Source organism: Neovison vison, chromosome 11 (assembly GCF_020171115.1).
Source record: "Neovison vison isolate M4711 chromosome 11, ASM_NN_V1, whole genome shotgun sequence".
Taxonomy (NCBI): Eukaryota; Metazoa; Chordata; class Mammalia; order Carnivora; family Mustelidae; genus Neogale; species Neogale vison.
Genome location: NC_058101.1, coordinates 101,160,339 through 101,187,786, shown reverse-complemented (window position 1 = coordinate 101,187,786; position 27,448 = coordinate 101,160,339). Strand labels below are relative to the sequence as shown.

At 42.0% G+C, this 27,448-nt stretch overlaps 1 protein-coding gene across 3 annotated transcripts; it reads left to right on the top strand.

Annotated features, from left to right (window-relative positions):
* Positions 1–3,965: 3,965 nt before the first annotated feature.
* LOC122889284 (cytochrome P450 2U1) lies at positions 3,966–26,128 on the top strand. 3 transcript variants are annotated; one of them, XM_044224309.1, is made up of 6 exons: positions 3,966–4,514; positions 9,789–9,878; positions 18,353–18,988; positions 20,817–20,978; positions 22,571–22,738; positions 23,816–26,128. In XM_044224309.1, exons 1-6 carry the CDS (start codon positions 4,025–4,027, stop codon positions 23,992–23,994), a joined length of 1,725 nt encoding a protein of 574 aa, XP_044080244.1. In that variant the 5' UTR covers positions 3,966–4,024; the 3' UTR covers positions 23,995–26,128. The 3 variants fall into 3 exon arrangements, with proteins under 3 accessions (XP_044080244.1, XP_044080245.1, XP_044080246.1); XM_044224310.1 differs by lacking the exon at positions 9,789–9,878; XM_044224311.1 differs by lacking the exon at positions 22,571–22,738.
* Positions 26,129–27,448: the final 1,320 nt, after the last annotated feature.

Sequence of the window (27,448 nt, the reverse complement as noted above, 5' to 3'; positions counted from 1 at the left end):
ATCACTGGGACCCGTGTCGGCTGACACCCCAGAACTAATAGAGTAGAACCAGCAAAGGTCTGCAGGGGCCCAAGACTGATTAAATCCTTTTAAAAATGGGAGGGCTTTTGCAGCAAACTTCAGACTCTTCAGACATGACCTCATGTTTGCCTACTTGAAAAAGGCAGCTGGCCTCGAAGGCTCTGCCCAGCTGATCTCCTTCACTGCTTGGACATAATAAGAAGGAAGTGCCCAGAGCTGACCTGGAGGGGACCAAGGCCTTATCTCAACCGAGTGCTCACAGACTGACTTCAGAGTTTGGGTCGTTAACTTCCTGCACCCTTCTGTTATCTTGTTTGTTGTGTGGTCTGTCTTACATTCTGCTTTGTGTACTGTGTAAGAAGCCAAGTTCAACCACATGATGAAATGTCACTGAGTTTGGAATCCTGCACCTGTTTCATAATTACGTCAACCTTGCTTTATGATTGAATAAAACTGACATGGTGGAAAGACAAATGTCTTGTGTGCATCTTCATATTGTGCCCATGACATACTCTTTCGTGTCTAGGTTTTTCACTCAGCATAATGTTTTTCGAGATACATCACGGAGCGTATCATAGCTTATCTTTTTTGCCTTGCTGAGTGGTAGTCTTTTATAAACACATCACAGTATCCTTCTTTCTTTTGTTGAAGGACACGTGAACTATTTCCAGTTTGGGCTCTAAATTTAAAAAAAAAAATTTTTTTTTTTTTGTTCCAGTCCTGGTACCCCTTTATCCCAACAAAAAGAAGTTTTGGGAATTGGATTTCATTGCTTTTGAGATTCTGCTTTCCACTGATATTTAGATTTTTCAGGACCTCCCTCACTATATCCTTCTGCAGAAAAATCATAGTATATACACGCAACTGGAGAGGAATGAAGTCGCTAACATCGAAGATTGGCAAGTTTATTTGTTAATACAAGGCATAAAGGCTGAATTTGAAAACAAGTTAATATTCTCTCCAGTTTCACAATCAAATTTTGGAAAGGGTAGAAAAAGCTGAAAATGGTGATTAAAGGGTAGTAAGAGGGGCAACTGGGTGGCTCAGTTGTTCATCATCTGCCTTGGGCCAGGTCATGATCCCAATGTCCTAGGATTGAGCCCCATGATGCATCATGTTGGGCTCCTTGCTCAGCAGGGAGCCTGCTTCTCCCTCTCCAGCTCCCCTGTGCTTATGTTCCCTCTCTCACTATCTCTCTCTGACATAAATAAATAAAACCTTTAAAAAATAAAAAAGAAATAAAAGGGTAGTAAGAGTACCAACTTACAGAGTTTAAAGCATTATTAGGCCCCAATGATAATTCTTAAAATTATAGTTTGTTCTTACCAAGCTTTAACTAAATGCTAGGCATTGTGTTATTTATTCTATCCAATTCTTATGTTTGAGTCAGTACATTTATTATCTCAATTTCATGTAGAGCACACAGACGCTCAGAGAGACCAGAAAGAAATTCATTAACACTATACATAGAACATGTTCAAATGAATATATATAAAGTAAGTCATAGAAACTTAAAGGAAATGAAGCAGTTAATTTTTAAGTACCTTGTGGAGTTGGGCATCTAAATAGTATGAAGAGTATTTCTACTCTCTGTTTTTGTCAACATTTTGCAAGCTTTTCTTGAACCATAAGCTCTCTCTGTTCATGCTCACTGACTGGATGGGTGTAGTGTGCAGTCTCTATTTCCAGGGAATTATAAACCAGCTGGGCAATTATTGTTTCACAAGTAATTTAACACTACTCTTGGAAACAAAACAGTAAGTACTTAGATATTTTAGATATACTGTTACCAATACCTCTGACTGAAATTCATGTACAGTAAGAAGGATTTCAGTGGGAAAGAGACTGGTGTAAAATTATCCTTGAGGATTCAATAAAAAATGATTTTTTTTCTCAGTGCTCTCCTTGTGTTCCTTTCTCTCGCTCCCTACCCAAAGATCTTTTAGTATTCTCTTCCTTAACTGCTAAGGTTTACATTTTATTCACCCATTTAAAATAGGAAGAGTGGGGCAGAAAGTCTTCTTTTTTCTGGCAAGAAAGCCCTGCATATAATTTGGGGAAATTTAATCCTAAGAAGTACTGGATGAGCTACATGGTTAAAATAGTTTATCCAGGGGCGCCTGGGTGGCTTGGTTGGTTAAGTATCTGCCTTCAGCTCAGGTTATGATCCCAGGGTCCTGGGATCAAGCCCCGCATCAGGGTCCCCGCTCAGGGGGAGCCTGTTTCTCCCTCTCCTGCTCCCCCTGTTTGTGCTCTCTTTCTGTCAAATAAAATCTTTAAAAAAAAAAATGTTTATCCAGGGGCACCTGGTTGACTCAGCTGGTCTAGTATGCAGCTCTTGACCTTGGGGTTGTAAATTCCAACCCCATGTTGGGTATAGAGATTACTTAGAAATAAAATCTTTTTTAAAAATTTAAAAAAAGTTTTATCCATGGTGTTATGAAACATTATTTTACTCTATTAGTTTGTGAAGGCAGCCCTAACAAAGTGCTATGCACTGGGTATTTAAACAGCAGAATGGATCAGAGAATGAATAAAGAGGACTCACCATGCTTTAGTCAGTCTTTCATAAGTAGTCCGTGGTGTTCAAACTTTTAGGGTCTATGCATGGGGAAGAATTAAAAGGCATCTGAAATTCGTTAAAGAACTTTGTTCATTACGATCAATTAGATTGATTCTTAAGAAACTGACCTTTCAGTAGATAAGTCATCTGTTCTCTCTGTTCAATTCTATGTGTCTGACAATTCTATGTGTCAACTTCACATTGACGAGAAATCAGAGGGTTTAGCGTATAGGAGATGGAAAGGAATGCTCTTAGGAGCCATTATCGGGGAAGATTAAAGGACTTTGCCTTAAACGTATTATACAATTCATACTTAATTGTATGAAAATCTCAGCATTTCAGGGTTGGCCTCATACCAATAATAATATTGTCATCCCTCTTCACCCGATTAATTTTCTTTTTATATTATTAGCTACTTTAATCTTCCAAGTCTATTCTTTTTTTTTTTTTTTTTTAAATCTATCCCTGGATTAGGTTCGCTGCTTTACCCAGGCTACATGCTTAAATAAACGCTGAGTAGGGCGCCTGGGTGGCTCAGTGGGTTAAGCCGCTGCCTTCGGCTCAGGGTCCTGGGATCGAGTCCCGCATTGGGTTCTCTGCTCAGCAGGGAGCCTGTTTCCCTCTCTCTCTCTGCCTGCCTCTCTGTCTACTTGTGATCTCTGTCTGTCAAATAAAGAAATAAAAGAAATAAAATCTTTAAAAAAAAGAAATAAAAGAAATAAAATCTTTAAAAAAAATAAAAATAAATAAATAAACGCTGAGCTTTCGCTCTCCGCACAAAGTTCTGCCAGAGGCAAGTTCTGAGAGCTTTACTCCCCCATGCCCCCACCCCGCCCATCCTTCCCGCAACGTTAGCTGTCTGCACCTGCAAATTCTGCACTTTGCTTTCCCATCGTCCTCCTGTCTCTGAAGGGAGGAAACGGCCTCTTCTTTCCGAGTCCTGCTTCAGATAAACCCAGTCTTTTTGCTACCGAGGGGGGCGGGGACCCTTATGGTAGAGGCGCTGGTGTTAAGGCTGAGTCATGTCAGCGGCCTGTTCAAGCACCGTTCATGCACTCAAATGACACATGGGTAACACGAGGAAACCCAACGGCCAATCGGAACGCAAGCATCTTTGTGTCAAGGGCAGTAACTGCCCTGCCCGACGCGGAGGAGAAGCCCGACAGGACTTTGGGGTCAAACTTTCGGATCGCGCGCCCCGCCTCCCAGAGGACCGCTTCTACCACGCTGCGAGCGCGTCCCCGTTTCTGCTCGGGCTTAGCTGATTGGAGGCGGGCGGTGCGCGCGGCCAATCCGGGGCGCCCTCCGCCGCCCTTCTCCCCGCCCCGCGTCCCGCGGCGCAGTCAACTGCGGGCGCCCGGGGAGCCGGCGCCGCCGTCAGCTTGCGGTCTCCAAGGGTCCGCCCGAGGAAGCCGAGGCTGCGGACCCCGGCGCCCGGCCATGGCCTCCCCCGGGCTGCCGCAGCCCCCCGCCGAGGGCTCGCCCTGGCCTCTGCGCCTGCTGCCCGCGCCTCCCGGGCTGCTGCGGCTGGACCCCACCGGCGGCGCACTCTGGCTGCTCAGCCTCGCGGCGCTGCTCCGCTGGAGCTGGCTGTGGCGGCACCGGGCGCGGGGCATCCCTCCCGGGCCCACGCCCTGGCCCGTGGTGGGCAACTTCGGCTTCGTGCTGCTGCCTCCGTTCCTCCGACGGAAGAGCTGGCTGCACCGCCGGGCGAGGGCCGCAGGGACGGAGCCCTCGGCGCTGAGCCCGCAGTTGCTCCTGGCCGACCTGGCCCGCGTCTACGGCAACGTCTTCAGCTTCTTCATCGGCCACTACCTGGTGGTGGTCCTCAGCGACTTCCACAGCGTGCGCGAGGCGCTGGTGCAGCAGGCCGAGATCTTTAGCGACCGCCCGCGGGTGCCCCTGGTCTCCCTCGTAACCAAGGAGAAGGGTGAGCCGGCGCCTGGGGGGTCGCGGGCAGCGTGAATGCGCGATGCGGCGCCTCCTGCGCCCTTTCCAGCAGCCGCACCGAGCCCACCCGCACCCAGCCCCGAAGTGACAGGGAGCGGCGTCGCGTCCCGTTAACCGTGCCCTTAAGATGGTGCTGAGCTGCTGGATGGGTGACTCGATCATAGTCGGAGATCGGAAGTAGGAAACTCACGGGAAAGTTAAGGAAGGGTAATGGGGACAGGGGTGGGGGTGGGAGGGATGTGTGAAAGCCAGGCTCTACCTTTCCAGGGATGTTCTGTCCTTCTCAGAGCAAGGCCTCATTCTCAAGGCTGTGTGTCCCCAGGAGGAAACCTTGGCCATGTTAGAAGGAAGCAGGGATATTCTTTACAGCTTCTGAGTTCTGAATGAGAGCTCAAGAAGGTATTTTCCATAAGATAAAAGGTCCAGGAAACATGTTAGGAGCCTATTGGCAAACCTCTTTTTACTGGGTTTGTAGCTTCTGATGTCTGCTTCTGGAAATCCAAGTTGGGCAGATTTGAATGTTGGGATCACCCCTTTGTTTATCAGTCTTACCCTTTGTCTTACTGGCTGCTATAGATCCCAGACTTTTTTTTTTTTTTTGGTCTGAGTCAGATGTTAATTTAATTGCTTTTCATCAGTCAGGTGTTACATTTAAATGTTTTTCCCTCCGGAAATTTTTTCTCACTTCCTATCCGGGTTAAGCTCCCTTTTGGAACCAATTTCTGTGCACAACTGCTTTAACTTTACTGCACTTAACAAAACTGGGGCTGCATAATTTTGTAACTGGATGTAAGTCTTCACCACTAGATTGACATCTAGGAGAATGTGGAATGTGGCATAAAGAGATCCAGGCTTTTTTGAATCTGATTAAGCCAGAGTTCTGCATCAGGATTTTAAGTGAACAGAAATGATGATCATAATGTTTTAAATATCCCACTGAAAAACAAATGTCACCGTTCATAATTCACCAACTCTGTGTCTTCACACATCGCTGCTGCTTCTACCTAGAATTTTCTTTCCATCTCATGGCTGCCTGGAGAACTCCTGTGTGCTTTGCTTTGCTTTCTCCCCCACCCCTTTTTTTAAAACTTATTTATTTGATAGACAGAGATCACAAGTAGGCAGAGAGGCAGGCAGGAGGAAGCAGGCTCACCGCTGAGCAGAGAGCCTGATCCTAGGACCCCAAGATCATGACCCAAGCTGAAGGCAGAGGCTTTAACCCACTGAGCCACCCAGGCGCCCCTCTCCCTTTTTATTAAACAAAACTTTGTGGTGAGATCACATAACATAAAATTTGCCATCTTAGTCGCTTTTAAGTTCAGTGACACTAAGTCACTGACATTGTTGTGAAACCATTACAACTATCTGCAGAACACTTTTTATCTTGGAAAACTGAAACATCATACTCATTAAACAAATATTTAACAACTTCCTCCTTGGGACACAAGGCTGGCTCAGTTGGTGGTGCATTCAGCTGTGATCTTGGGGCCATGAGTTCAAGCCTCACATTGGGGATAGAGATTACTCAAAATTAAACAAAAAACAAACAAAAACCCTTCCTTCTTCTCTCTAGCCTCTGGCAACCATTGTTCTGTTCTAGGTAGTTGACATAAGTGGTATCATACATTATTTGCCCTTTTGTGGTTGACATTTTTCGCTTAGCATCATGTTTTAAGGTTCTTCCCTATGGTAGCTTGTATGAGAATTGCCTTCCTTTTTTTTTTTTTTTTTTTTTTGAGGGTTTTTTTTTGTTTTGTTTTGTTTGTTAATTTATTTGAGTGAGAGAGAGCTTGAGGGGGGAGAAGGTCAGAGGGAGAAGCAGACTCCCCATGGAGCTGGGAGCCTGATGCAGGACTGGACCCCGGGACTCCAGGATCCTGACCTGAGCTGAAGGCAGTCGCTTAACCAACTGAGCCACCCAGGCGCCCAATTGCCTACCTTTTTAAGTCTGAATACCATTCCATTGAATTTCTAGAACTCATTTTGTTTAGCCTTTTGTCCCCTGATGCCACTTGGGTACTTCTGCCTTTTAGCGACTATGAAAAATGCTGCTAGGAACATGGCACACATCCATTCAAGTCCTTCTCCATTTCATTCTTTTGGTAGAAACCCAGAAATAGAATTGCTTGATCATATGGCAATTCTATATTTAAGTTTTTGAGTACTGTCCTACTATTTTCCATGGTGGCCGCGCCATTTTACATTCCCTGGAGGCAATGAACCAGGTTCTAGTCTGTCCACATCCTCACCCACACTTGTTATTTTCCATTTTTGCATACCTGCTTGAAAGTCACCTCTTTGAGAATGCGTTCGCTGACATACTTCTCCACTCCACCAAGGAGAGGTGAGCTACCCTTTCTCCATGGTTCCATTGTTTTATTTTAAACTCTGCTCCCCTTCCACCCTGGCCAGTCAGTCAGCATATCTCATCCCTTCCTCCTGCAGACACAATTCTACATCCACCCACTTGTTTCCATTTCCGTTGTCAGCACCCTCAGTCAGTACCATCATTTTTCATCTGATGCTTGAAGGCTTTTAACTAGCCTGCTTGCTTCCACTCTTGTTTTTTTTAATCCACATAGCAGCCAAAATGATCTCTTTTTAAAAGCCATAAATCAGGGGTGCCTGAGTGGCTCAGTGGATTAAAGCCTCTGCTTTCGGCTCAGGTCATGATCCCAGAGCCCTGGGATCGAGCCCCGCATCGGGCTGTCTACTCAGCAGGGAGCCTGCTTCCTCTCTCTCTCTCTCTCTCTGCCTGCCTCTCTGCCTACTTGTGATCTCTCTCTGTCAAATAAATAAATAAAATCTTTAAAAACAAAACAAAACAAACAAACAAAAAACCCATGAATCAAAGTTGCCTCCAGCTCCTTCCTTGACCTATTGTGCCCCAAACAACTTGGTCCCTGCCTGCCTATCTGACTTTAGCTCTTTTGATTCTGCCTTTACTTGTACATTTCTACCTGTTCTAGAAAAATTAGGCAGATTTCTGCCAAGCTCGTGACTGTTTCAGTCTGCTGTGTTTGTTGTCCTTGGATGTGGAATAACTTTTCACTTTAATCGACTCCTTATCCTCTCTCAGGCCAGTTGTCACCTTTCAGTCCTGTTTTAGACACTGCCCAATATCACAACTTATTTTATCTTGTTCATATTTCAGTCACTGAACACCGTGAAAATATTTAGGTTACTACAAGCCCCACCTACCAATGGGATAGAAACTCTGTGAGGGCAAAGATTTGGTTCGTCTTGTGAACCACTGTTTCCCCACTTAATTGGTACAAGTAGGTAATCAAGAAATGAGTAGCTATGTGCATATAAGCATCTGTTGATACATTTACCACATTATAATTTTTTGCATGTCTGATGCACTTACTACATTATATTGTATTTTTTTTTTTTTTTGCATGTCTGTCTTTTCCTCTGGATTTTTTTTTTTAAGGTATGAGTTAGATTTCCTTCTTTGAGGTCCTTGGTGGGTTTATGGTTTGCTAAAATCTGTAAGAAACAGTTTCTAAGTATTAGTTGGGTCACAACTTATTATTAGATCCTTTATGTAGGAAGAGGCTGGGAATCTGGGGTAACTTGGTGTTTCAGCATCTCAAAATATTCATTCCTGCAAGAGACAGGATTTTTTAGGGGATACTACTCTGGTATTCTAATGGATGTGTGTTGGATCATGGGCTGTAAACTGAGAAAAATACTGTGGCTGGTGAAGGTGATGGACAAGAGAAGGTGAAGGAAGAGCCATAGTCACAAAGGAAGTACTTGTGGGGTTAACCTAGAGTAGAGAACAGATAATCTGAATAGGAAAATGGAGATAGCTGAGGAATGTTTTTAATGGAACTTTTTCAACAGTGAAGAATAAAAGGGGAGAATGTGAGTTTATTTCAAGATGTCCCTCAGAGGCGGAAGGACCAGACAAATTCTGAGCAGACTTTATAGATCAAGAAAACGATAGACTGAAGTTATCAGCCTGAAGAGAGAAGCCATGAGAGCTAAAGGCTGAGCTACTTGGCTACCTTTGGCTACTGTTTCCAATGGTAGAATTATAAAATGTGAAGTTGCCTAGGAAAGAGATGTGTAGAGAATAGGAGAAAGAGAAACAGTCTTAGGAATTAGAGGTTAATAACATTATTGATTACAATATATTTTTGGAGAATGTTGCTGCTAAAGTTGCAAGACTAGCAGAGAAGTGAATGTTTCATAAACAGTGATATGTGCAGGTAGGCGTGAAATAGTTGACAGCACATTGCCAAAAAGTTCTAGAATGTGGGAGGTTGTTTATTATATTCGAATTTTTCAAAATATCATGCTTAGACAAGTTGATCTTCTTTTAAGCCATGAAGACTATAGTAAGCTAAATATGCCACAGAGATATTTCACATTAGCCATGGCCATCGTACTCTTTAATCTATCTAATTGTTTTTCTGAGCAGGAATAGGAAATAAAGTTACAAAGTCAGAGCCAAGGCTACCAAAGAGTGCTTTACTCTAAACGTGGTCTATTTCTTCTCAAAGGTTTTGCACATCACATTTTTATTACAAAATATTTCAAATATGAAGTTCAGAGAGCAATATAAATTCATTTATTTACCACTCAGATTTGCTTCAGATTCATAAATAATACAGAGCTTCATTTGGTATTTTTTTTTAAACTTACATATGTTATTTATTTGTTTGTTTGAGAGAGTTCACGCAAGATCGGGGAGTGGGGGCTGGGAGAGAAAGATGGAAGAATCTTAACCTGTCTTCACAACCAGCATGGAGCCCCATGTGGGGGCTTGATCTCACAACCCTGAGATCATGACCTGAGCTGAAATCAAGAGTCAGATGCTTAACTGACTGAGCCACCGAGGTGCCTTGAAATTACCTTTCTACTTCCAGTTTTTGTTAGCTGATTTATTTCCTTGTTGATAGAAATTAGATCCTTTCTAATTTTAAAAGATTGCTAGAGGCTTTGAACAAGAGCAAAAGCAAGCTGTAGAGCCATAAAAATGGAAAGTAAGGAAATTTGGAAGAAGTTTAAAAGTATAGACTAGTCAGTGTTGACTACTTTAAAGGGGAACATGATGCAAAAATGAAATTGGGAAATGAAAATAGAAAATGAAAGTTCATCTGGGGAATTTAAAAATGAACGAGGAAAGCAGGATAACCAAATTTTGTAGTAAGTGTAGTAAAATAGGTATTTGAAATCATTATGTATTCGTATCAAGAAGGCCTGACTTCCCACTAAGAAGAACATTTCTCTGACCCTACAGAAAGGACGAATATAATCAGTGGATGGATAGCGCCTTCTCTGCTTCAGGAGGAAGAAAATACATGCGTGATAAATGGAAATTGCGTTAAATGTAATGTAAACTAAGTATTTTTACTTTAATGTATGTATATTACTATAAAACATGAAACATGGGAAAGGAAAAAAAGAATTCCTTTCCATTCTTTCCAAATAGAATTGAAAATCATCTATGATCACTGTTATTTTGAGATAACCATTATTGGCATTTTAAAAAGTTATTTTTATTAACATATAATGTATGATTTGGCCCAGGGGCACAGGTCTGTGAATCATTTATTTATTGCCTTCGTCTTAGCCTATTTGAGCTGCTTTAACAGAGGACCAAGCTGGGTGGCTTATCGTCAGCAGAATTGATTTCTTAACAGTTCTGGAGGCTGGGAAGTGCAAGGTCAAGGCCCCAGCAGACTTGGTGTCTTGTGGGGACCCGCTTCCTAGTCCCCAGATGGCCATGTGTAAACTCACATGCTGGAAGAGGGGCAAGAAAGATCTCGGGGGCCTCCTTTACAGGGACACTGACCTCCTTCATGAGGGCTCCACCTTCATGATTTCAGTCTCCTCCCAAAGACCTCCCTTCAGATACCATCCCACTGGGCACTGGGATTTAGCATATGAATTTGGAGAGGGACACAAACATTCAGCCTGTGGCAGCCTTCCAGTATTTTTTCTATTTGTATTTGTACATGTATTTTTTCCCTTTTTTAGAAGTGTAGAACCAATTAGCAACAAATAATACATCATTAGTTTCAGATGTAGTGTTCAATGATTCATCAGTGGCATGTAACACCTAGTGCTCATCACATTTTACATGTATTTTTTTTTTAAGTTTCTTATTTATTGATTTGACAGACAAGAGATCACAAGTAGGCAGAGGCAGGCAGAGGGAGAGGGGGAAGTAGGCTCCCTGCTGAGCAGAGAGCCCGATGCGGGGCTCGATCCCAGGACCCTGAGATCATGACTGAGCTGAAGGCAGCGGCTTAACCCACTGAGCCACCCAGGCACCTCTTACATGTATTTTTTAAAAATGTATTTCCTTCTTTAAAATGGAGTCATATTCACATTGTTTTTGTCACTTAAATTTTCTGAGTATATTTCCACATTATTCAGTATTCTCCTGCAAAGATCATAAGAGCTGTACACCATTCCTTTGTGAGAATGTATCACAGTCAGTTTAGCCTATCCTGTATTTGGTTTAAGTGGATTTTTGTTTCAACTTTCTACCACCTATTCCTCGGACAAGCTCTCCCCTCTGAGGACCTCTTTGTCTTCACCACCCCTTTGTACCCACTGACTGCCTTCGGAGCAGGAGATGCCCTATCTTCATATGAACTCCCCTCTCTGGCCAGTGATTAGTCAAGGGATACACCTAGATCAAACATGACTGGATCAGAATATCTTACCTCTCTGTACCAGTGGCTCGTCTGTAGGCTGGGCACAGAACTCAAGAATTTATATTTACAGTGTAGTTCAGAACCCTCAAGACACAAAATAAACCTCAGGTATCCAAATTGCTATCATCATGAAATACTGGACTGAAGCATTTGAATCCTCCTCCAGCATTTTTCAACGTCGATCTGGCCTTTTCTCTCTGGTGGGGAAAATGGGAGGTTAGGAATCCCAAGATAACTCCTGATGCTTGGAAAAGGTGGTTTGCAATAGGGAAGAAATGAAGCCGAGGAGAAAGTGGTGAAAAATCGGTGCGGGGAGAAAGAGTTGTGTGGGCTTTAGTCTTCTCCGATGTGATAACGCCCAGCTTTTCCTGCTTTTGTTTCCACAGCCTAATTGACCTTTTTGCCAAACCTACTTCAGGTTATATTTTTGTCAAACCTACTTAAGGATATATCTTTGTCATTCCCAACAAGAAGAGTCCTAATTTTTGCTTTGGAGCCATTTTTATGTTTTAGTATTATCATCCTCCTTGAAATGAAGCCCTTGTATATATCCATGAATACAGTTGCTTTTCAGGGCTAGGAGTGGAGAGGTCAGCAACTGTAGAAAGGGCCTGAATCTCTTTCAGACAGTCCTAAGACCTGTAGCCATTCTGGCTCTGAAACATGACTGTTTTATCAAGTTTGGAAGCTTGAGGTCATTAATTCTTTCCATATGCCACTCATCCGAGCATTCTCAGGCATGTGTTGTCTCCTGGGTCACCTCTTTTGTTTAGGATTTCATACCTGTCAATTTATTGTCAGATGTCCCAGTCTTCAAATACCCGCCACTTCTGAGTAGGTTCTCTCCATCTCCTTGCCTTATCTTAACCTGATTCTTTCTAAAGATAATTTAGCCCTTCTTGTAACATCCTCTTTAACTTTTTTTTTTTTTAAGATTTTATTTATTTATTTGACAAAGAGATTGCAGGTAGGCAGAAAGAGAGAGGAGGAAGCAGGCTCCCTGCGGAGCAGAGAGCCAGATGCGGGGCTCAATCCCAGGACCTTGGCATCATGACCCGAGCCGAAGGCAGAGGCCTTAACCCACTGAGCCACCACCAGGTGCCCCACATCCTCTTTAACTTTGCTCAAGTTTTTTATTTTTCTAAAATGTGCCTTCACAGACACCTTTATTTACAAATGTGGCATCTGTTCACGTGTCCTCTCTTTGGAGAAGTGCCACCTTCCCTCAGCTGACGTGGTGCTCCTTCCTTTGTCTACATGACAGCTTCAGTACACCTCTGACATACAGCATCCAATCAGTATATCCTAACAGTGCAACATTCAATACGGTCCAACATAAAACATTCAATACTGTGCACTCCAACTATGCAACTTCAACACGTCCAACAGAAAAATTCAAGACAACACATCCCAACAGTACCACATTCAACAGCATATATTCCGACTCTGCAAATTCAGTACAATCCAACATACAGCATTCAATACAGTATGTAATTTCAGTACAGTCTAACATACAACAGTGGATATGGGTTGTTGGTTGATCTAGTTCCTCAAAAGACTAACATCTTAAAAAGGGGTATTATGTCTTTTTAATTTATATTCCTTTAGTAACTCGCACATGGGGACTCTACATAAATACTGGAAAAACTGTTAGAAAAGAGGCATTTTAATAGGTAAAATATGTTTGAATACAAATGTACAGTTTGAAAGATAGTAGATGATATAGGCTGAAGACCTAATAAAAGAAAAATAGTTTCTTGAGAAATAGGACAAAGCACAGATGTCATGTGTGATATCTTAAATTAGACAGCAGTTAAAATTAGTGTCAAATCATGAAGTGAGGAAAAAGAAGGGGACCCAATGTCTCAATGCTGAATCAGCAAGACTTGGCCATGGTTAATTGCAGGAAGAATGACTAAGCTGCAGTTGCCTAGGAAATAGTTTATGGGGCTTAATTGAATAAAGAGAGAGTTTTAGTGTCAGGAATGGTTAAGACATTTCCATTTCTTCTTTGTCTTGATAATCACACACTAAAACAGAGGGACTTTTAACAGAAGCACACACTCTGTCCATGGTGAAGTGAATCTACAATCCTGCACCACAACATTCGAAGATAAAAAGTAGACCTAGGATTCGCCAGTGACTTCATAGAGTGGAAGATGACCACTCCCTAAGTGTCTACATGGAGGAGAGGAGTATACTAGTGGAGGGTGAGACAGTTTACCCTGCAGAACCCCAGAAAGTCTCAGGACTTGGAGGTCCAGTGATTACAGGGGACAGGGATGAGCCACTGAGTTTGAAGTGCATATAAAATACAGCTAGACCAGTTCCTTATCACCACACTCACTCCCTCAGAAAACAGAAAGTAAATGCTCTGGGCACTCTTAGGTTTTAGTGACCCCTTGGACAAGGATGTGGACTAAGTGGAGGGAAGGCAGAGAGATATGACCTTCTATCACACAAGATGAAAAGTTGCCTCTAGATAAAAGAGAGGACTCTTGAAGAGTTTCACTTTGAGTGAAAGATTGAATTTGACAAAGAACACCTGACAAACCTGGCCACCAGCACAAGAAAACAGGGAAATGTGTCTGTCTTGGCTTGGGCCCTGGCAGAGAAAGTGTTCTCTCCCACCAACAATCCCTGCTGCAAGTACCTTGCCATTTTAGTGCAAAAGAGCCACAGACTACATGTAACTAAAGTACAGTGGCTCATTAACTGGCTGTGCTCTAGTAATATTTATTTATAAACCCAGAAATGTGAATGTCATGGGTTTCATATATCATGACATATTGGTTTTTTAAATATTTTTTAAAGATTTTTATTTATTTATTTGACAGACAGAGATCACAAGTAGGCAGAGAGGCAGGCAGAGAGAGAGAGAAGGAAACAGGCTCCCTGCTTAGCAGAGAGCCCGACGTGGGGCTCGATCTCAGGACCTTGGGACCATGACCTGAGCCGAAGGCAGAGGCTTTAACCCACTGAGCCACCCAGGCGCCCCCATAACATATTGTTTTGATTTTTTTCCCAACCATTTAAAAAGCAAAAACTAATCTTTGTTGAAAAAAAAAAAAAAAATATATATATATATATATATATATATATATATATATATATATATTTGTCTATAAAAAGAGGCAACAGGCTGGATTTGCCCTGTGGGCTGAAGTTTGCTGATTGTTAATCCAGACTTTAAATAAATGTGTTAAAAATTTGAGGGTGAGGATTCACTCTGTTTCTCTAAGTCAAAAAAGGGCAAGAGAAGAAAAGAAGAGCAGATACAGTAGGACAAAGTTCAAAATAATATATTAAAAATAAATTGGTAATTATATTAAATGTAAATGGAAAAATTGACTGGCTAAGAGATTGCTGGAATGGATATTTTTGTTAGAATGGATTTTTTAAAAAACCCAAATGTAATATTAATAAATTTTTTAAAAAGATTACTTATTTATTAGAGAGAACATGCATGAGAATGTGCACAGGGGGAGGAGCAGAGGGAGAGAATCCCCAGGCATAATCCCACTGAGTCTGGAGCCTGACCCTACTGATCTCAATGACCCATGAGATCACAACCTGAGCCAAAATCAAGCTGAAACTGACTGACCAACACAGGTCCCCCCAGATGCGTGCTATTTTAAAAGAGATATACCCTCTCCCCAAAAAGAGACATATCCTAAACATAAGGGTACATTAAAATTCAAAATTAAAGAAAGGAAAATGTTGTACTGAGATAATACTTTAAAAAGAAAAGCTGATGTCTTTTTGACAACATTTACTTTACATATACTTTTGACAATATATATTTTAAGTCAAACTTCATTGTTAAGAAGTAGTGAATTAAATGGTGATAAAGGAAGCTTTTTATTAAACCAGGAATATATAATAATTTTAAACTTGCATGTACCTAACTGTATATATATATATACCTAAGAGAAAAGATAGATAGATAGTTATAAAGAGCTACATAGCAGAATTCTGTAGCAAAACTTGCAGAATTGCAAAGAGAAGTTGGTAAATGTACCATCATACAAAAATATTTTAACATTAGTATTTGAATAATTGAGAGAGCAGGAAGATAAAAATTTGCTAAGGATACAAAAGATTGGATTCCAACATTTTATCAGGTTTCTACTGGACATATAAAGAACGCTGTATCCAACAATTGATTTAGATAAAAATTCTTCTCAATTTTTTTGGAAATTTTATTAAAATTGATCACATACTAGGCTAAAAAGCAAGCCTCATTAGTGCCAAAAACCAGTATAAGACAAATAAACTTAGGTAGCAAAAAAATTATAAAAAATTTTTAAATACAATTATAATGAAAATGCATGCAAACAATACTTGTGGACTGTAGCTTATGTGGTACTCAGAGGCAAATGTAGATTCTTTAGTTATTATTGGGATAAAGGTCTGAAAACTAGTGATTTAGATGACCAACTTTATGTATCTGGAAAAGAATAAAAGCATGAAAGAAAAAAAAAGGAATGTATCATTATAATTTTAGACAGATTCTTCCAGAGAGAAAGAGTATACACTGGCTCATTTCAGAAGGCCAGTATATTCAGACAAGTGTATTATGAGAGTGGAAATTTATTGGCCATGGAAAAAATATTAGGGGGGGCCCCTGGTGGCACAGTTGGTTAAGCATCTCACTCTTGGTTTCAGCTCAGGTCATGATCTCAGGGTTGTGAGATGGAGCTTTGCATTGGGCTCCACACTTGGCTGGAATCTGCTTTGGATTCTCTCTCCCTCTCCCTCTGCTGCTACTACTCTTGCTCTCTAAAATAAATAAATAAATCTTTTAAAAATATATTAGGAAATCAAATCCAACAATTAAAACCAACATAAAGCTGTAACCAAAATTGGATTTATTCTTGCACTGCAAGCAGCTTCAATTATCAGAAAGAAGGCAGTTTTCACATCTGTAAATTAAATGCAATTCCAGTGAAAATCCCCAAAGTTTTTTTTAATAGAACTTGAAAAAACAAATTGACTTCAGTTTTATAAAAGAGTGAAGAGCCAAGAATAATAATAATTTAAAAAATAGTTTCGAAGGAAAACAAGAAGGGGGGTTTCCTATTAGATGTTAAGACTTACTATGAAGTCTTATTTGTATCTTAAAAAAGTAACAGTGATTAAGACAATGTACATTAAGCACTTCATATCATAACTTGGCAAGTCTTCTGTACATTGAAGATGTACATATTTTATGACTCATCAATCCACTCTTAGCAATGTCTTCAAAATTCTGAGGAAGTAGAAGAGGTAGAATAAATATGTTTTTTTAAAAATCTTAGAAATTTGCCTCCCATGCATTTTTGCTTTAGCAAAATCGGGGAAAGAAACAAGAAAGAGGAAGAAGTAGAATCCGGGAAATAGGTTCAACACAGGAGAGTCTAAGAAAAGTCCTAAATAATGCCACACAGAAGTTACCAGACACCTGAACAGAAGATCTGGGAAGGCAGCTGCTGTGGATTTGAGCAGATATGTGGCAGAGTCCAAGGAGAAAAGCTGAGTTGATAGATTGTCTGATTTGTTTGACCACATGGATGTCTATTTTGAAGGGCATTTTATGGAGGTGTTCAAGACTGTGAGATTTAACCACAGAGAAGGGTCTATATTTACAACATCCCAGTGCTGGGCACATTGTCAGCATTCAGAAATATTTGTTAAATATGTGACGCATGTCTTCAAAAGTACCAGAAATGATGTCGATTAAAAATGGGAAAGGAGGGACACCTGGGTGGCTCAGTTGGTTAAGCAGCTGCCTTTGGCTCAGGTCATGATCCCAGTGTCCTGGGATCGAGTCCCACGTTGGGTTCCTTGCTCAGCAGGGAGCCTGCTTCTCCCTCTGCCTCTGCCTGCCATTCTCTTTGCCTGTGCTCGCTCTCTCCCTCTCTCTCTCTGATAAATAAATAAAATCTTTAAAAAAAAAATGGGAAAGGAGAGGGGGCACTTGGGTGGCTCAGTCATTAAGTGTCTGTCCTCAGCTCAGTCAGGATCCCAGGGTCCTGGGATCGAGCCCCACGTCAGGCTGCCTGCTCAGTGGGAGGCCTCCTTCTCCCTCTCATACTCCTGCTTGTGTTCCCTCTCTCCCTGTCTCTTTCTGTCATAAATAAATAATGTTTTTTTAAAAAAAAAATGGGAAAGGAGAACCAGCTGGAACAATAAAGGGCCCATGGAAAATAAGAGGGTGACCCACTGAGAGGGTGAAATAGGTGATGGGAAACGAATATTTGAAAACAATTTGACACAACATCTTGGAATGACTCTGTTGGGTTTTGGTGGTGGGACATGTATAACGTAAGTGAGGATCAAATAAGGTAGAGTTGTGGAGACCTTGAGTTCAGAGGTTTTTAAATTAGGGCTATTGCCAGCAACAGACATTTTAGAGTACCTGCCAGTTATTCGGATCCAAACTGATAGCCGGGGTTTATAATCCAGTTGGGCTGTTGATTTTTTCAGTTAATATTTAACAAGCTCCTCCTATATCCCCAAAATGATGCCAGAAACTGGGATCTTAATGGTCGGCACAATCCAATAATGTCCCTGCCTCATTCTATTCAGAATGCTGAGAATATGGGAATATCCAACCTGAAGCACTTTTTTTTTTTTTTTTAATTTTTTTTTTTTTTTAAGATTTTATTTATTTATTTGAGAGCGACACAGTGAGAGAGAACATGATCGAGGAGAAGGTTAGAGAGAAGCAGACTCCCCATGGAGCTGGGAGCCCGATGCGGGACTCGATCCCGGGACTCGAGGATCACGCCCTGAGCCGAAGGCAGTCGTCCAACCAACCGAGCCACCCAGGCGTCCCGCACTTTTTAAGCCTGGATTTACTCTTAATGAAGCCTAAGATTTGGAAATTTATGCTAACTCTGGAAATGGAAATTCTTTGCTTTTCATTTCACCGGGAGTTCCTACCTATCATAATAGGATAGGATTTTTGTTATTAGGAACATGTACTGTCTTGATAATTCAATTTTGCTAATCATTCTTCTTGGTGGTGATCTCTCCCTGTGGCTGAATTTTGCACACGGGACTTGACAAACACAGGACATGCCTCATCGTAGGCCCTGCTCGGTAGGATCAGGCACTGTTCTCTCTCACCTTCTTTCTCGCTGTCCTTTTGTAGGGATTGTGTTCGCACATTATGGCCCGGTGTGGAGACAACAGAGGAAGTTCTCGCATTCAACTCTTCGTCATTTTGGCTTGGGAAAGCTGAGCTTGGAGCCCAGGATTATTGAAGAGTTTCAGTATGTGAAAGAGGAAATGCAGAAGCACGGAGAAGACCCCTTCGACCCTTTCCCCATTGTCAACAATGCCGTCTCTAACATCATTTGCTCCCTGTGCTTTGGCCGGCGCTTTGACTACACCAATAGCGAGTTTAAGGAGATGCTCAATCTCATGTCGCGAGCGCTAGAAGTCTGTCTGAACACCCAGCTCCTCCTGGTCAACATCTGCTCCTGGCTCTATTATCTTCCCTTCGGACCATTTAAGGAATTAAGACAAATTGAAAAGGCTATTAGCACTTTCCTTAAAAAAATCATCAAAGACCATCGAGAGTCTCTGGATGTAGAGAACCCTCAGGACTTTATAGACATGTACCTTCTCCACGTGGAGGAGGAGAGAAAAAATAACAGCAACAGTAGCTTTAATGAAGATTACTTATTTTATATCATTGGTGATCTCTTCATTGCTGGGACTGATACCACAACTAACTCCTTGCTTTGGTGCCTTCTGTATATGTCACTGAATCCCGACGTTCAAGGTAATTAGCAGGTACCTCCTTCATTCAAGCAAAGCCAGAGTATTTAAATCGCTGTCAGCAGCTTGGGCAATCCTGTAGCTCCTGGCACTGAGCAGTGTCTTCAGGCTGGTGAACAAAGTGGAAATACTCGAATCCCATAGGGCGTTGGGAAGGTGTTAACAGTGCAGCTCCCAAGTTTCTAGACAATGGGGCTAATGTCCTTTCTTCTTGCCCCTGCTTTAAATCTCTAAGTCTGGTTTGGTGTGAAATGTATGCTAGTGGAAGACTTCTAGAAAAGAAGGACCATCCAGGCCTAACGGGTGTTACAGTGATTATCTGAACCAGTCATCTTATTCTGAAAATAGGGACCAGGGACCCAGAGAAGTTATGTGACTTTCTCAAGATCACAGAGCTATTTTGACCACATCGATACTGATAGGTAGAGTCTGGAAGTTCACAGTGGAGGACCAACAAGGAGGACAGTGTATTGTTTTTCTGTTGTCCTATAACAAATCACCACAAACTTAGTGATTTAAATTAACATGAATTTGTTATCTTAAAGGTCTGTGTCTCACTGAGCTAACATCAAAATGTTAGTGGGGCAGCATTCCTTCCTGGAGGTTCTGGAGAAGGTTCCATTTCCAACTTCCTTGGCTCGTGGCTCCCTTCCTCCATCTTCAAAGCCAGACATGTTACCACTCTTCTGAGCATTTCCTTTTACTCAGATCTCCCTCTGACACTAAACTGGGAGAAGTTCTTCAGTTCTAAAACCCATGTAATTAGTGCACACCCAGAAAATCCAGGATCATCTGCCTATCTCAAGGCCCTTAATCAAATCACACCTGCAAGGTCTCTTTTTTGCCACATAAAAAGTAGCATTTTCCTAGGTTCTGGGGGGTTGGAGTGTGGACATCGCTGTGGGGCCATCTTCTGTTTATTACGAATAAGATCATGCTTACTTCATTAGTTAGCAAGTAAACAAAAAACAAACTTGTTAAAAAGTTAAAAGTACCAAATTATCCACAAATTTGGCAGCTTGAAACAACCAAAATGTACTATCTCTCATAGTTTCTGGGGGTCAGGAATCCAAGGGCATCTTCACCCAGGTGGTCTGGCTTAGGATTTCTCGTGAAGTTGTTGTCGAGAGGTTGGCCAGAGCTGCAGCCATCTGCAGGCCTGACTGGGACCAAAGGGTCCACTTCTAAGACAGCGTGTCCACTTGACTGTTGGCTGCAGGCCTTACCATTTGGGACTTTCCAGTAAGGTTGCCTGACTTGGCAGCTGCCTTCCCTCAAAAAAGAGCAAGTCCTGAGACAGGAGCCACCATGTCTTTTATAACCTAAACTCAGAACTGACTCACCATCCCTTTTCCTTCCTTCTGTGCGTCACACAGACCACCGTGGCACAAGGTGGGAGAGGATGGTAGGAGAGGACCGTACAAGGACGTGAATCCGAGAGGCAGGGATCCCTGGGGCCCACTCTGGGCTACCTCATGTTATCACATAAGACCTGAGAGAGTCCGCTCAATATTCATATGAGGGAATGATTGAGAGGTCTCCCTAATTCCAGAATGCTTTCTCCTTTACCCATATATTGGTCCTGCTAGCCACTTTTCAAAGTTGCAAGGTGGTCCCTGGTCCCTGGGACCAGCTGCCTCTACTTGGAATGTGTGACCAAGGCTTCCCTTCCCAAGGCTGAGTCAGGTCTGACCTGCCCGCTTAGCAGTTGTGGGTATGACGTGATGACAAGTATGCGTAGGACGGCAGTCTCAGTTCTCCTAGCTTATCTTCTGGATTATTATTTGTTACTGTTTAATTTTGTTTTGTTTCGTTTTTCGTTTTTATAATAGAAAAGGTTCAGGAAGAAATCGAAAGAGTCATTGGTGCTGACAGAGTCCCTTCCCTCACTGACAAGGCCCAAATGCCCTACACGGAAGCCACCATCATGGAGGTGCAGAGGCTGACGGTGGTGGTGCCCCTCGCCATTCCTCACATGACCTCGGAGAAAACAGGCAAGTCTATGATCCCTCTCCGTTGAGTGCCCTTGAGGGAAACCCAGGCTCTTAATCCAAAGGAGTTGAAGTGATGGCGTGCAGACCATTCTGAGGGTTGAACATCGTGTTGTGGATAAGCAAAGGTTACCCAGCTTACCAGGGAGAGCTCTGGCCTTCAGCTGTCGGTTATTCAGGTCTTGGTGGTCCTGTCCAGCTTGTCTTACAAATAGCTCTCCAGAGGTCAGGGCACACACACTTACGCTGTCAAGCACGTTCTGCTGCCATCTAAGATGGCTGTATGGGCAGGAAAAACACCCAAGTTAACACAGGCCCCTCTCAGTCTTCTTGGAGGATCAGAAAAGCTAGTCTATATGTGAAATTAAGGATTTTAACTGGGAATTATCCTACTTCACCTTTTACGGATCTACAACTGAAGCACAAATAGTAAACACTTAGAAGAGCCCTTCTGATTCTAAGGGCACCTGTTTCAACTTCTCACCTACACTGAAATGGGTCCATTTTGTCATGTCGTTGACACATAAGGACCCAGACTCTATGTAAACTCCCTCATAAGAAGGAACTTACCTCCTCTGGAGACAGGCCGTGATGTAATATATATATATATGTATATATAAAATATATATCATATATTTATTTATTTTATATATATAATATATATATTTTATAATATATGCATTTTATTTATTTATTATATTATATATAATTTTATATTATATATGTAATATAATATATAGTCATATTATATATAATATAGTCATAAGGCAGTTGTAGGAGTCAATACCTTATAAATGACATTGTATCACTTCATGTTTTCAAATTGATACACTGGGTGTATATATAAACTTGTCAGCTGCTAAGAGCCTGCATTGACTTCCCTGTACAGCTGACCCTTGGACAACACAGTGTCAACTTCATGGGTCTACTTATACACAGACTTTTCTCAATAATAATATTGGAAAAATTTTTGGAGATTTGTGAAGATTTGAAAAAATTCACAGGATGAACTGTGTAGCCTAGAAATATCGAAGAAATTAAGAAAAAGGTATATCATGAATGCATAAACCATATATGTAGATATAATTTATCATTTACTACCATAAAATACAGTTGACTCTTGAACTTATGAGTTTGAGTTTGAACCATGAGTTTGAACCATGTGGGTCCTCTTACATGCAAATATTTTACCCGACAGTTGTAAATATATTTTCTCTTGTGATTTTTTTTTTTTTTTTAGTAATATAAAATTTTTAATTCTTTGGAAAGTTTATCTGGAATGCCCTATGATTTCTGTTTCAGTGTTTTCTATTATTTGTAATGTTTTCTGGTTTGGTTTGATTTAATTCATTAACTCAACATCTGTTAGAGCAACTCCTGTGCCTTACCTCGGTCTAGGTCCTGGGAGCATGTGGTGAGGATGCCAGTTGTTAAGGTCTGGTCCCTACCCTCCAGCACCTCAGTGTTTAGTCTCCACAAGTTAAGTAGCTAGGTATGTAAGTGGATTTTTTTTTTTCCCAGATAGTGATGTTTAGGGAGAACTATTAGTAAGAACGTGTTGAATGACACTGGGTTTTTTTGTTTGTTTGTTTTAGTGCTCCAAGGATATACCATTCCTAAAGGCACAGTGATATTACCCAACTTGTGGTCAGTGCACAGAGACCCAGCCATTTGGGAGAAACCAGACGATTTCTACCCTAATCGATTTCTGGATGATCAAGGACAACTTATTAAAAGAGAAACATTTATTCCTTTTGGAATAGGTTAGTTCAACTTTTGTTTTCTTAATGGCATAATTAAAGAGGTTAGGGTGGCTCAGTTGGTTAAGCTTTCAACTCTTGATTTCAGCTCAGGTCATGATCTCAGGGCTGTAAGATGGAGCCACGCGTTGGGCTTGAGCTCAGTCAGCAGAGTCTGCTTGAGATTGTCTCTCCCTCTCCCCCCACTCATGCTCTCTCTCTCTAAAATAAATAAGTAAAATCTTTAAAAATATTTCTTTTCTAAGATTTTATTTATTTGACAGAGAGACAGCGAGAGAGGCAACACAAGCAGGGGGAGTACTAGAGGGAGAAGCAGGCTTCCCACTGAGCAGGGAGCCCAACGCAGGGCTCAATCCCAGGACCCCAGGATCATGACCTGAGCTGAGGGCAGATGCCTAATGATTGAGCCATTCAGGCGCCCCCCAAAATATTTCTTTCTTAGCAAACAAATGTAAGAGAAGGGATAAATAACCAAGATAGTACAGCCCTACTATATTCATCTCCGATTTTAAAAACAAAATGAAAGCAGTTGGCATTAAATCCTTAAATATGACTAAAAATCTCCCTTTCTGAGCTGTCTCAATGATTGAGTCCCAAGAAACTGTTGGTGTTAAGAGCATCTCGTTACCTTCTGCTGGACTGGTGGCTGAGAGGCTGGGTTCTGGAATCTCACCAGTCCCTTTTAGACACCTGGATGGGCACGTGCAGGATTCTGTCTATAAAAGAGGAATGCTCCAGAGAGTCTCTTCTGACTCATTCTCTCTTTAATCTTCCAGGTAAGAGCAAAGGAAAGAGAGAAAGTAGGTCTGAAGGAGACAGAGTAGCCTGGATCTGTCTCTAGTTCCCATCTAGAATGAGGATAAGTTTTCACAAGCAGGAATTAAAATGTGAACTAAGTACATAAAAATTCTGAGCAGCATATTCTCTGGGAAGCCATGAGGAATATGTGGCCATTTTATTTTAAAACTCTCTATGTCTGCATATAAAACACTTAATTGAGATATATAAAAATTGCTCTTCTCGAGATAGGAAGATCGGGGGTATTCTCATCCCAGCTTTTTCTTCTGATCTCATTTTTAGGGAAGCGGGTATGTATGGGAGAACAACTGGCAAAGATGGAATTGTTTCTGATGTTCGTGAGCCTAATGCAGAGTTTCACCTTCGCTTTACCCAAGGATTCTAAGAAACCCATTCTGACTGGAAGATACGGTCTAACTCTAGCCCCACACCCATTTAATGTTATCATTTCAAAGAGATAAAGAACTTGCCCAAGAAGAGAATGTAAATACATTTCCTCCTCAACAGTTTCTTCCTTCTGCAGTTGATGACAGACCCAGCAATGCAGTGGCCTCTGGTCAGGCTTGGACGAAAAGGAGACCAGAATGTGGGTAGAGCTTGCATCATCTTGGACCATCCCTCAGCAGGGTGCTTCTGTCACTTTAGTAACGTACGTCTGTGACTTAGGGGATGGGGACCCGGGTGCTGCGTCGGGAAGCAGGAGATCCGGATTTGTTCCTCCATGGCTTCCACCAGTGAACATTCCTCCCCATCACTCAGTGCCTCAATCACTCATGCATCCAGTGAGGTTAAGAAACCGTGCCTTCTCTCCCTCCTCAGCACTAAGGAAGGTCAAATGCCATGTGTCTTTCCCGACATCACCAAAACTCTGTTAAGTATGGAAGAACAAATTCAGAAGCCGAAGGAAGACCCTCCATCTTCAGACCTGTAACAACACGGAAGCGGGGTTCCAACTTGAATACTTTGCCAGAGAAGGATGTGGGTTTTGGTCATGATGAGTTAGAGCTTTTCTCCCCACAGATCCTATGTCAGTCCTGGGAGGGGGGAGGCTTGTTTTGTTACTGTTGTCTTTTCGTTTGTGATTTAGTTTTTTACATTTTGTAGACGTACTCGAGTGTCCTTGTCGGGTGTGGAGAGGAAGGGCTGTTTGGATGTGTATGTCTGCCTTCTGTTTCAACTACTGGCGAAAGAGGTGGCTTCACAGTGCTGAGCTGCTCTCTGCTGCGTTGCTTGAGGAGATATAGCTCTACCTTTCCACCTGAGCCCTGAATAGTGAGCTTGGGAATTCTGATTCTGGGATTCCTTGGGGAAGGATACAGACTGCCAAATATGCCTTTCTTGTTCTCCCTTCCACAAGGCTTTGTCTGTCTCACCTTAGTACTTCTCAGAGACACAGAGGCATTCTGAATCTGGTTAATAGAACTGCATCACTCCTTCATAAGGACGGTCCCTCCAGAAGAGCGGTTCTCAAAAAAGGCACTGAGCCCTTTCGGGGGTACTTGGAAATGTGTAAGGTGTAATGTGAAAGGCTATTGGCCTTTCCCACCTTGCGGCCAGGATGCTAAGATTCTGAGCATACCTGAACCAGGAGGAATAATCCTGCCTCCTCTGCCAGTATTTCCCCAGCGAGGGAATGCTTCAAAGAATGGCCAGCGCACCCCTGGATTCTCCCGTAGCCCCTCCTGACAGAGAAGTAACCACGATCCTAAGACGCTCACCCACAGTTTGCAGCCTTCCCTCCTGCTGGCACCACACTTGGGACTTTCCTTGTAGGCCTGCATGATTCTTACAGAAACTCTAGTAAGAAGACATTATTTTGTAGCTGATAGAGCCAAGCATCAGCCAAGTGAAGGTACCTAGTTAGAGGGTCCCGCTGTTCATTTCAGACCTAAGAGTCCTTGTGACTGGAGAGTTCTGTCCAAACCACTACTCCTTACTGCTGCCTCCTGAGCCATGGGAGTCTGCTTGGCGTTTTCAGTGCAGATGGATGAAGTCCAGGCAAATCTCTAGGTGCCTTGAGGACTTTTGTCAACTAAAAACTACAACAACAACAAAACACAACAAAACAAATAAACAGATTGTCCAAGAATTGTGAGCGAACGGAGCGGTTGTGGTCTAGATTTGTGATGAGATGATGCATGTGTGGTTACACTGTATCTTGAGCAGGACAGTTTGTTCCTCATCTGGAATTTTATATGCATTTGAATTGCACTAATAATTTGGCATTAGCAAGTTCATTACTCCTTAATTTATACACACATTTTCAACATTCCTAACCAAGCAGTTTGTAGCTTACTTGGGGGGTGAGGGAAATCTATTCTGTGAGATTTTGTTGAAATCAGATGTTCCTTAAACTTTTAAATACAGTGCCTCAGACTGTAGCACTTTAAAAACATCTTACATGCTAAGTCACGGAAAGGACTGTTAACGCTTTCCTTGTATATGTTGGCATTTTATGGTTTTGTACCTTTCGATTTATTAGATGTATAAAAATAATAGTAATTTGTTTTATGTATCTTCCAAATACCTAGTTTTTAATCCTCATCTTTAACGTAATTTTTGGTGCTTTCATTAAACTTTCAGTTTTAACTGAAATAGTATCGCATCTGGTTTTTTGTTTCTTGTTTTAACCACTAAGCAAAAAAAGTTTTACACTTAATGTCCAGTTAGGAAATGGAAGAGGGAGCAGACCTCCAAAGAGAGAAAGATGGTCACAATGTAACAGAAACCTGGCTTTTAAACTGGAGGATACTTCTTTCAAACTCTCCCCTCAGAACACAGTTACTTTCAGGACTATGCTGCCCCTCAGGTTTCTGATTTCCCATGCCCAAATCCAGCCTTATTTGAGGGAGGGATGAATCTACAGAAGCCCACTGTGGCAAAGTAGTGAGTATTTGTCTAACACTTCTCAGCTCTGGGAGAAGAATTTTCTTAAATACCTCAACCGTGGATTTTGCCTACAGATGAGCCCACTGACGGCTTTTTCCTTGTCCCACTCTTCCTTCTGATGTCGTAGCTCAGAGGTCACCTCCTCTCAAAAGTGGGGTTTCTGGAGAACTCTCTGCTGTAGCCTAATGTTTGTGCATCCCCCCTAAATTCATATATTCAGGCCTAATCCCAGCGTGATGGTGTTTGGAGTGGGATCTTGTGCAGGTGACTAGGTCATGATGGTGGAGCCCTCAAGAAGGGCTTAGTGTCCTTACAAAAGAGGCTCCTGACAGCTCCCTTGCCCCACCGCCATGTGAGGAGCCGTGTGAAGACAGCCGTCTGTGGGCCAGGAAGTCAGCTCTCAGCACATCCTCTGCCCTGATCTTGGACATCCAGCCTCCAAAACTGTAAGAAATATATTTCTGTTATTTATCGGACAGCCAGTCTGGTATTTTTGTTCTAGCAGCCCACGTGGCGCTGCCTAAACTCATCACCCAGTTCCTCCAAGCTCTCCTTACTCTTTATGGTTACTCCGTTTCTTTAAACTCTCAGCTCCTACAACCCGCTCCACCTCCTGCCAGTCTAAAAATCTTGATGCACAAGTTTTTAATTTTGATGAAGTCCAATGTGTCTATTTTTTCTTCTATTGCCTATATACACCTTTGGTGTCCTATCAAGAAATCATTGTCAAGTCCAGTGTCACAAAACTTCTCCCTGTTTTCTTCTAAGAATGTTACAGTTAGTTTCAGCTTTTTTGTCTAGGTCTTTGACCCATTTGGAGCCGATTTTTGTATGTGATGTAAGGTAAGGCCTGACTTCATTCTTTTGCATGTGGTCACACAGGTTCCCCAGCACCATTTGTTGAAGAGCCTATCTTTTGCCTCTCAAATGGTCTTGGTATCCCTGTTGAAAATTATTTGACCATATATATAAGCGTTTTATTTCTGGGTCAATACTATCTTTAAAATAAATGAATTACTAGGAGTG